The sequence below is a fragment of the Pocillopora damicornis genome, chromosome 12 (assembly GCF_964200805.1).
Source record: "Pocillopora damicornis chromosome 12, jaPocDami1.2, whole genome shotgun sequence".
Lineage (NCBI taxonomy): Eukaryota > Metazoa > Cnidaria > Anthozoa > Scleractinia > Pocilloporidae > Pocillopora > Pocillopora damicornis.
Window position 1 is genome coordinate 21,097,992 of NC_142681.1, and position 11,099 is coordinate 21,109,090.

Below are 11,099 nucleotides of genomic sequence, written 5' to 3' on the forward strand. Positions count from 1 at the left end.
AGTTACTGAGGCCTGTGGCTCCTTTTTCTGTTGGTTCTGATGGGACAAATGTTAAAACAGATTCAGTGCTTTCCAAAGAAAACAAAATATACAACATGTACATTAATGCCAAGTGTGCTGTCTCAAAGAAGACCTATATTGCTGACTTTGCATATTTAAAAGATCTGCAAAACCCTTTTCTGTCCAAAGTCACTTTTTCCACCACAGATAACCATTTGTGAAAATAATACGAAAAATTTAGACACCCCTTAAATGCAACATTGATCTCCCTGAGACTTTTTCAACTGCATGTTAATACCTACCTAAATTGAGTTTCTCCCTAAGACTTCTGTTGTTTGCCAAGGACGACATCTCTTCTGGCCAACTCATATCTCTGTTTCGAACTAGAATAATAATAATAATAATAATAATAATAATAATAATAATAATAATAATAATAATAATAATAATAATTAAAATAAATACAAATTAACTCAAGTCTCACTCCAGATCCTTGCAGGGGTGGAGTCCAGTTTGGGATCTACCTAAGCAGGCCTGTGCTTAGTATGAGACTTTCATAATCAGCAGTTGCAAGAACAAGCAGTGGAGAAATCAAAAAAGGGGATACCTGTGTTTTTTTGGACCTGTGTTGATCAAGAAAGATGACTATTGAGAGGGAAAACGGAACATCACAACTAATTCCTTTGACACTACTACCGGTTTATTTGAGAACATGTCATCTGTTTCCTTAACTCTTTCAAACAATTAGACTGCTGCTGTGACAAACCTTCAATAAGAACAGCATGGTTGTCAGTGATTCCTAACTTCTCCAAAGAAGAATTGTCTTCTTCTAAAAGCCGTAGTTTATTCTGTGCAAACAATAAAAAAATAATTCTGTCAATGAATTGAAGTAACTTAATATAGAAAGAAAAGCCTATAAAAATAACTTAAATCACACTGTTCATATCACAAAGTGGATACTGACATTCTGGATACAAATTATCTTGCAGGTCTGACATAACATTCACTGAATTACTGTCATGTTTATGACAATGTTGTCTTTTTCCCCCCAAAACAACATATTTGTCATTTAAATTGCCAGATGTAATATTCTAAGAGAAAAATAAATCTCTCTAATTTCTCAGGACAAGGCACAGATGTTAACTGCATAACAAGTTAAACAATTGACCAGAAAATAATTCCATAAGTAAATGAAAAGCTCAATCAGTTGTTCAGTTGATCATTTAGACTGGCATTTACTTAGTTGATGAACAATTCCACTTTATATATACCTCATCTTCCAAACTCCAGAGTCTCATATCTTCTATGCGGAGTCTGAGTCGTGCACAGAGATAGTCATACACCTGAAAGTAATAAATACCAAACCAAATAATCTACAGGTGAATGACAGTAACACAAGTGGTGTGTAATAGATGAGTGATGTACAAGTGTGAATGACAGTAACACAAGTGGTGTGTAATAGATGAGTGATGTACAAGTGTGAAATATGCTAAATTATGTGAAATTTAAATGATGCATGGATAGGACAAACACACATTCATGGGTCTGAATGTTTTTTTTACAGCCAGACAATCCTCCATACACCAATCATCATCATACATCACAAGCACAATAGCCAGGGGGTAAAATATTGCCTCAGATCTTGCTCTGTTTGGTGCCTTTGACATCAACTACTAGGTACCACTTACATAAACACCAGAAAATACCACTACTTCCCAGTCAAAAGACAACTAACCTGTTGTAATGTGTTCATCCGACTAAAAGATGCCACATATGCCAGGTACCTTTTGGGTGGGGCATGAGGGGTGGTAAGAGAACTGGTACCAAAACCAAACGTACTTAATCCAAATCCAACCCCAGTCCATGTTGTAATTCCACCTCTTGTAGGGGGAGGTGCATGTCGAAACAGTCGCAGACTTATTGGGTATAGCTCTAATTCTGGGGTTGGATCACCATTTGTAGGAGTTATGACCTGTTTAACAAGCAGACCATTTATGATAGCATGGTAAAAAAGTGTATATTAGCCATAACTGAACTGTGTTATGCACAACAAGTATAAAAAAGAAAAAAATCCACTAATCCTCCTCCTGTTAATATTTATCCTGATTTTTGATGAGTAATAAAGAAGCACTATTACATACAGTAGAATGCAGCATCAATCTACAATTTTTTGTGGGATCATATAAATTATGTAAGTGTACAGTGAAAAAGGACACAAACTTGTGCGATAAAAAATTAAATTCATTGGTTAATTACAAAAATATGAGTTCTTTATGGTTGCAAAATGCAGACAAGTGATACAGTACCAAATAAGTAAGATTGTTGAGTGACACCACAATCAAGAAGACAACTAATAATATAATTTAAGTAACAATAGAGTTACCGTTCTTGGGAGAGCTGGTCCACCTCCATACCACTGCTGAAGAGCTCTCCAAACAGGTTCTGGTATGATCTCAAAGTCCCTTCCTCTGCATAAAGGAATGTTACGCTTCAACTTTCCTCCTTCGCCAGTTAAAATCATGACCTAGAGCAACAGATGTACTCTTGTAACTAAATCATTCTTTGAATTAATGATTACACTGTCATCTACTCCTGTTAAGAACAATATCATTACACATAAAGATTCTTCACATTAGTTTAATCAGAGGCTAATCAGTTGAATTCAACATGTTTAAGAAGTTTGTTAGCAAGATTTTTCCTCATTCAATTCTTGACATAGTTAAGCACCCCAAAACAGTTTTTTTCAGATAATGCTACCTAAAAGAGTACATCTATTTAGTCTTGGATAAACAATTCACCACCTTATCATGTGTGTGGCTTAACTTTAAAAGAAAAAAGCTTACAGCACCAAATAAAAGATGTCAAAGCTCACCTTTCTTGTATCAGGTTCTACAAGTGGGACATTATCAACAGGACCAGGCACTTGTGTACCTAATGCTACTGCTCCTTGTGAACAGTGACCATTCATTGTCCCAGTTGGACTTACTGCCTTACTACTCTGGTTGTACATTGGATGAGATTCACGCCGTCCCAATGATCTTGTTTTTAAAGCAGAGTCACCACTCCAAGCTTGTCCTTGGTTGCCAGAGGAGGCATTATGAACTTGGTTTATTCTTGCTGGCAATGTACCATTCTTGCGAAGATTCCCTGTAGATGACCGTCTGATGTAAGGCTACAAAATGACAATAAAAGTGGTATGCAGATATTATGTGGAACTTAATCTAACCAAATATTCTAGAAAACAAGCTGACCATCTGGATGGTCATTTGAAGGTTTAACTACCACTCCTTGAGGAGGACTCCTCTAGAAACAAAAGAAACAATGGCTAGACTGAACACAGCAATGTCTACAATGGGTAATTTCCAAACATGGGATTTTAATAAGGTGACCTCCATCAAGCTGTCTGCTTACAAGTTTTGATTAAAAGACCTTTGATTGTATTGTTAGTTGGGTATAATTTACAGAATACATTAACAAACCTGATAACTGACATACTCTTTCCATATGCGCCACCAAGAAATAGCCACAAGATACCAAATGGTACCAGGATTGAGGTCATGCTGGTACTCACGCTCAAGCCAACCTCTGTAAAAACAATAACAGAACCCTTTGAATAACCAGTATTATAGAAATAATTTTTAAAGAACTGAATTACTCAAGAAAGACATGTAAAAAAGTGGAAAAACATTTCTATCTCAAAACAGTGGCACAAACCTCACAACTTGAAGTTCTACTTCTCTAGTGATTGGTCTAAGCCCCAAAACAATGTGACATACCTACAAAACATAATATACAAATCAAATTGTAAGGCAGTCAACTTGCACAAACAAGCTGCTGTTGTGAGAATCAATATACCACAACATTTTGGACACCCAAACATTACCATACAAGAAGGTAAGATCGCATATAATAACTTTACAAACATTACTGACCTGGACCAATAACTTGGGAAACAGATGGGAAAATCTATGTGTAGATGCCCACTCCTTATACTCTTCTAAGCTAATTTGACCATCCTAATCACAGACAGAAAATTGTTTAGTCCCAAATATATTAATCACCCCCAAATATATTAATCACCCCAGGGAAGATAAACACAATTAATGTTTTAAACACAAGGTACATCTAACTTTAGATATTGGTGGAACAACAAATGCAACAGAAATGTTTCTGTAGCCAAACAACATAACAGCAACAGCTATATCTACTGTGTTCAGTTAAACAGGGTTTTCAGCTACAAATGTACTAAAATGCAGGAAAATAGTATAAATAGACAAAAAAAACCACATGCAAAAGCTCCAGATCGTATGGAGAAAAAAGTCAAGGCATCATATTAAGCCAGAAATTTATCTATAGAAGCTGAAGAAATCTGTATATTAGCCAGAGAATTATAGAATTCCTAATAAGAAACCTGGTGAGGTATCTTATATGTTCCTTTAAATGTTAGAAATAGAAATTCTGGATAAAATCAAGTCAACACCTGAAGCAAATGTGCTTTCAACAATCCTGTTGGTGGCTTACATACTTGTAACAAACAAGATCACTTTACCTCATCTTTGCTGCAATCACTCAAGATTTCAATTGCCATCAATGACACATCCTTGTCCCAGATGGCACTTGTATCCTAAGGTCCCACAAAAAATAACATTAAAGATATAACCTGAGTACTATGTTGGCCAGTTCAATATTCCACTAGTCTTGTATTACCTTTTCTCCAGCATTTTCCTTTCTGATGTCAATTAAACCCCTGCACATTATTTCAATTTCACTTCTTGACAGAAAGCCATCTCCACCAGCATCAAATACCCTAAAGCAGACTAATGGAAAAAATAAATTTGTTAACAACTTAAATACAGTTGCCTGTTTTAAAGGAGTTTTGAACTTTTGGTTCAAACAATTAAGTTACAACACTACACAAGAAGACACCATTTAGTACAAGGACGTATGATGTATGCAATCTTCATTTTTCACCAACATTGAAAGGAGTTCACTGTGGCGGATTAAAAGATTTCTCAACAAGCAATCATTTAGTTTTAATTTTTGAATGGCCATCTCTGACTCAGATATTATTTTCATCTCATCTGAAGTCATGACAACATAATTGAAAAAAAACCCACTACAAGTCACCAGATGGTTTGAGTTCTGAATGGAAAATGTACTTGAAATAATTTTAATACCTTTAAAGTTACTCACATTTTTGCCTCTCAGCATTGGATCCCCTGCAACATTTGGAAATTCCACATGCTAGCTCACGAAAATCAATGTGGCCATCTTGATTTTCATCAAAAGCATTAAACAATCCTTGGATAAGAATGTTACAAAAAAATTACACAAAATTCCATACTTTTTAGAACTTCTAAAAGGATGCAAATGATATCAGACTTCCAAAACATAAACTTTTAGTAGAATATCTAAATTTTGGGATGTTATAACGAATTCTTAGGGATACAGGGAAGGGTGTTTAAACCCAAATTTTGAGAGGAATTTATGAATTAAACTAAAATACACTTTCCTAAAAGCTTAAGGCAATAACCAAAATTACCCCTCTGGGTAAAGATATGTCTAATTTTAGGATTAAAAAAAATTCAAAGTGCCATTGAATATTGCCAACAAGTTTTGTTCACTCACACCTGATGACTCAATGTTAGTTGTGGAAGTCTTAAACTTGGTATAATGTGGCCAGTAGTCTTTATTAAGTGTCATAACTCCTAGCACTTCTTGTTTTATCCTTGTAATATTTACCATAACATGTAGATACTGTGGTTCAATTTTATTCTAATTGAAATAAATTTCTTGTGCTACCAAGCCATTACCTCATAAACAACCCAAACTAACAAAAACAAATAAACCAACAGACTGCCAAAATGAGAGAAAATTAATTTGAAGGAAGAAAACAGTCCACCACAATAACTGTTAAGTTCTTAGATTCAATATGACTTTCCAGGGAAAAAACTACTGATATGACATTGTATCATTCCAAATAAGTAATAACACTCATGGATTCAACACAAACCTTTACATAGACACTTTGGAATGGGTGGTGATACTAGTGGTGCGAATGTATCCAGATCAAATTTTCCAGTTTTTGTTCCAGCCTTTAGTATCCAATATCTCTTCTCCAGCTCCATAATATCTGCCTCTTGTACTGAAGCAATAAATATTCAAATTTAAATTAAGAAATCATTATTTCTCTCTTCAAGGAATGAGTTATGAAAAAAAGGAATTGAAACTGCCCATATTTGAAAAAATTATGAACACTGCCTTTGAGTTGATGAATTATTTACAAGCACAGATTTTATCCTATTGAACATCTCTAGGGTGGGGTGAGTAACTTCAGGATTTCACAGAGATTTCTCCCACCCACTCACAGCTTGCAAAAACCTCCCATAAAACTCCAATACATCAACCAAATAAATCACTATTGTTAACTAGAAATTCTCATTGTATCAAACTGTAAAACTTACAGTGGGTAACACTGGCAAGTGTCTGGTAAAATGTTGGAGTCTCACTGCTATCAGTTAACTGGATACTGCAACCATTACTAACAATGAGCAACCATCTGGTAAGCGTAGTCACATCTGGATTTCTTAAAAGCCACTTTGAAAACTCCTCAAATGGTAGTCTATCAAACTGCAAAAGGAAAAAAATCATTGAGTATTTTGATACTAACCTGAATAAATTTTGTGTTTATTTTGCAAGGGAAAGTGTAGAGATTGGTTACATTGAGGTAAGTGAGTTTTGCCTTAAATTGCCCAAAATATATACTGATCAGCTCAGGTTGTAGAGCACCAATCACCCACCAAAAAGAAGTGAAGAAAATCTCAATGAACCAATTTCAATTTCAATTCACCTAAAAAAGGGGAAAAAACTTAAAAAATACAAAGTAAACAAAAATAAACATTTGAACACTAAAGAAAAACATAGGCACGGTATGCATGCAAGAGTTATTTTTTGGGGATGGGTGAATTAATTGGAACGTTGTAAGTGATGTCTACATTTTTACAAAAGAAAAGAAGAATATTAATGCAGAAAAGAACAAAAATGTTAAATTAACTCACACACAGATATTTTGTGGTAGATTGTGTGTGTTGTGCGACTAACTGTAACCAAAAATAAACTTTATTGGTGCCATGGATACTTGTTAGTACAAAATACAGACTGCAGACTGGATACAAAATGTAGACCAGGTGCAAAATGTAGACGGCAGACTGCAGAGTGGGTACAAAATCCAGACTGAGAATCTAAAGATTTTTTTCACCTGGTATGTGATAACATGTCATCTTACAACTTACTGAGTGTTATGCAATCGCTTTACCGCAATCAGCTTTCACGATTATTTGCACTATTGTGTAATATTCCTGGCCCATTTCTTGATCAAAATTGATCTTAATAAAATTTTAAGCCTTCATATAGTCTTCTCATTTTATGCATGAGTTGGTTGGTATAATGTCTGTACAGATTTTACCAACATAATAAAAGTAACAAAAGTAATAAAATGTAATAATGTAATTTTGATAATATATTTTTATTACCAATGTAATAAAAGTAATAAAAGTAGATGTATCATATTTACTCATGTATAAGTCGACCTTTTAGGACCAAAAAATCAGCCCAAAAAATCACCCTCAACTTATACACGAGTCATACACATAGACCTGACCCAAGCAATCCAAGAAATTAGCATAACAATTGTCTGAAGTCAAAGAAAAACCAAGTTTATAAAACCAGTTCGAATTGTGTTTGAGTTTTATCACTTTTCAGCACATTCCTCATTCACAAAAAAAATTTGGAATAATAAATTTTGAGTGGCTTAACACAAAGCTACTAGAACTGATTAATATTGTGTCTTCGGATTGTAGAACACACATTTTTTCTAACAGCTTGGCTGTTGTTTACAGTGCTGAACTTTTGATTTCATTGAATGATTACAGTAACTTAGTAACCTGGCAAATGCCTTTGTCTCACATGGTCTTGCTTGTTACGTGTGATCCTTCAAAGCTATTCAGTGTTCCTTCACTTTACTCAAATTAATCTCGTTTCAAACTCAACATTAAGATAAAGGTTTGTTAAATGCAAGAAGATTTCATTTTCAATGTGACTTACAAAATATGGTAAAATACTTCTCCTATAAATCAAAGTGTCCTTGTGTGCTTAAATCGTGGTGATATAAACAAGTGCTGATAAACTTCAAAGCACTTGGTTGCATTTTGCTCTGCAGCTTTTTAATTCCCCGTGCTTTCAATACATTCCAAGAAATAAGAGATTAACTTTTGGGAAATTTCTATCTGTCTGAATTTTACTTCTTTGACTACAAATGATGAAAAACCCAATTTTTTAACTTAAAAACAGGGGTCAACTTATACACAAGTAAATACAGTAGATGCAAACAAGATGTCACTATTGAATATTTAACACATGTATGCAGTATTCAAGAAAAAATTGACAGCTTTGCACGTATTATCATTTTAAGTGGTACCTGTTTATTTTGTTGACAAAAACGGGGACCAAGACCTAAACTGTTCCTTTGACTTTATATATTTTCAATGTTAGTAGATTACATCATATTAACTTATCTCCATAACTCATTCATTCCAGATAACAAAATCAAATAAACATGTCAGTGATGGTATCTGAATTTGTCCTTGGCCAAACAAAAATGACTTCACAAGATCACTTTCTCCAGGCATCAAAAACATACACAAAATCATCCATAGTTAATTTTAATCAGACATTCATCTAGAGATAGCACTGAGCAAACCATTTTTTCAATCCAGAAAAATATAATCAACACACTCAACAAATCATGAATCTTGCAACAAAGCTTGCCATTGAAGAACTACTCAAATCAAAATGTTTGGTGCAATTCATCAACACCTCAAGCAATAATTAATTCAAAATTTTTCCACTCACTCTTGTTTTGAAGGAACAATAACCATGATCGTGCTACAACGCACAGAACTCCATTTTCTCTTGAACAACTATCCACCATTTTCATAGCATGAGTAACACATTTACTATAGGTAATCTGATATCTTTCATCTGTCCAATAGTATCACATTTCTCATAAAGTGTGGTAAAATACACATTAAAAACACAGAAAAGCCAACATTTCTCCTTCTAAAAGATGACTCCATTTACGAACTGCTCTCTCCAAATACCTTATTGCTTAAAATCTTAACCAGCCATATTTGATACATGGATAAAGCTAGAGAACATGTTTATCTAAGTAGTTGCACCAATATTCAGAAGAGTTTCCAGGAAGAAGAATGAATGAATGGCATTCAGTATCACAAGTAATACAACAGAAACCACTTAGATGGAATCTGTTCTATGCCATCACAATTTAATACTTCTTGAAACATATTTTGGAAAAATAATTTCAGTTAAAGACATCTTGGTGACCTCGTGGAAAGAATTTCTCAAGAAAGCTTGACCTTTGGGCTTCAGCGGACTTGGTACACTTCAAATATCAGAAGTACAAATCAAGATCTTATTGTATTTCATCCGTTAAGACACTTTTAAGGTTTTCATGTCGAACTAAAAATGGAATCCTACATCTCATGCATGAACGCTGCTAACGAAACCAGTATTACCTCAGAGAAGCATTCCACGACCGGCTGAGGAATATTGCCTCCATCACAAGCAAGGATCAAACTTTCCATATTATCTTTGTACACGAACGCTCCGTCGGTCGAATAAATATTGAAAATAACTGCAAGGGAAAACAAGAGACAAAAAAACAAGACAAAAGATCACTAATCTTTGGCGGTGGATTATCAAACAGGATAAAAAGAGTAATGATTAATTCAACTGTTTGGACATCAAACATATAACAAACTTACATTTTATCTTCTCTTCGCGTGTGCCCCGGGTTAGAAGCACAAGACCACAGAGCAAATCGCGAAATGTCATTCCCTTGTTTGTACCACCAAACGCTGTGTAAATTTGCTGAAACACAAAAGGAAATGTTTTCTAGGGTTTAAGATTTAAGCTTAAGGTAAAGAAGAAATCCGATGTAAAGATGCAATTCCCTTACCTCAGCCACTTTGTTAGGTACACCATCACCAAGAACTTCACGGGTAAACACCGGTTGGGGCATAAACCCACTGACACCGGAACATCGTTTGAAGGCCAGTCTAAGTCGTTGCATTTCATCGTCTGTAACTGAAGGAGTTTCAAACAAACAAAACGAAAATCAGCTGGAACATGCATCGAAACTTACTTAACCTGGTGAACAGGTCTTTCAATCGTGACAAGAAAACTTACCTCTCTTCGTCGCTTCCTCATAAGGGAGGAAGCAAAGTTTTGACTCCCTAAGACCCATATTGAAGTAGTGTATAAGCTCCTACATTTTTCCGAGGTTGTCGTAGTCCCGATAAACAAAGTTACTAATAAACATAGCACCTTGCAAATTCCTGATCCCGATAAAAACACTCACACACCTTCCTGATTCCTGCTCGTGACGTTCAAAGCCTCGCTTCGGCAACTGCTTCGTGTTTCTAAGCACTGTTGCACTGTGGGTAATATAACTGCGCGGGAGATTTCAATAATTTTGTACTCTAAGAACTCAGGTTTGTCTCCCAAAATTTTTGGCGATTTTATGAAACAGTGTATGTATATCTCACCATCAAGGAAGTTTATATTTTTTACCCTTCACTGCTCTTTTCCGATGCAACAAGTTTCCCTCCGAAGGGGTGGGACAATGAAAACACTGTGACTCCTTAGTTACATCATCTCTGTGTTTCCTTAACATCATGACAGTTTCAAGAGCAAATAGATAAAGGGGCAAGTTTCTAAAGAAACTGTGGTGCTGCGTCGGTGGGAGAGTATAGCAGGTAATTTAGTGTTGACAACTGAGTTGAAAACGTAAATTAGCCACCGTAAAGGGTAAAAAAGCTGACGTTTCGAGCGTTAGCCCTTTGTCAGCGCTCGAAACGTCAGCTTTTTTACCCTTTACGGTGGCTAATTTACGTTTTCGCAGGTCGGTAGAACAAAGGAAAGTCAACGCCAAATCTGTAACGAAAAGTTTGGGCTAAAAAGCCTATTTTATTACTTCAAAATAAACCGAGTAGTTACATGTTCAAAAGACCGCAAAATAA

General features: G+C 35.1%; 1 protein-coding gene across 1 annotated transcript in view; it reads right to left on the reverse strand.

The window, feature by feature from the left end:
* Positions 1-10,499, reverse strand: part of LOC113665172 (ubiquitin carboxyl-terminal hydrolase 32) — a 20,732-nt gene extending 10,233 nt beyond the window's left edge. The window contains exons 1-19 of the mRNA XM_089190521.1: positions 10,267-10,499; positions 10,037-10,164; positions 9,843-9,948; positions 9,594-9,712; positions 6,465-6,630; positions 6,014-6,145; positions 5,194-5,301; positions 4,708-4,817; positions 4,550-4,624; positions 3,933-4,016; positions 3,715-3,776; positions 3,480-3,585; positions 2,873-3,172; positions 2,384-2,524; positions 1,736-1,972; positions 1,272-1,343; positions 767-848; positions 303-383; positions 1-36 (exon numbers count right to left, since the gene is read on the reverse strand). The exon at positions 1-36 is cut by the window's left edge and continues 103 nt beyond it. Coding sequence (XP_089046647.1) covers positions 1-36; positions 303-383; positions 767-848; positions 1,272-1,343; positions 1,736-1,972; positions 2,384-2,524; positions 2,873-3,172; positions 3,480-3,585; positions 3,715-3,776; positions 3,933-4,016; positions 4,550-4,624; positions 4,708-4,817; positions 5,194-5,301; positions 6,014-6,145; positions 6,465-6,630; positions 9,594-9,712; positions 9,843-9,948; positions 10,037-10,164; positions 10,267-10,324 — 2,203 coding nt within the window. The 5' untranslated portion in view covers positions 10,325-10,499. The remainder of the gene's footprint in view (positions 37-302; positions 384-766; positions 849-1,271; positions 1,344-1,735; positions 1,973-2,383; positions 2,525-2,872; positions 3,173-3,479; positions 3,586-3,714; positions 3,777-3,932; positions 4,017-4,549; positions 4,625-4,707; positions 4,818-5,193; positions 5,302-6,013; positions 6,146-6,464; positions 6,631-9,593; positions 9,713-9,842; positions 9,949-10,036; positions 10,165-10,266) is intronic.
* Between the last annotated feature and the right edge of the window lie 600 nt (positions 10,500-11,099).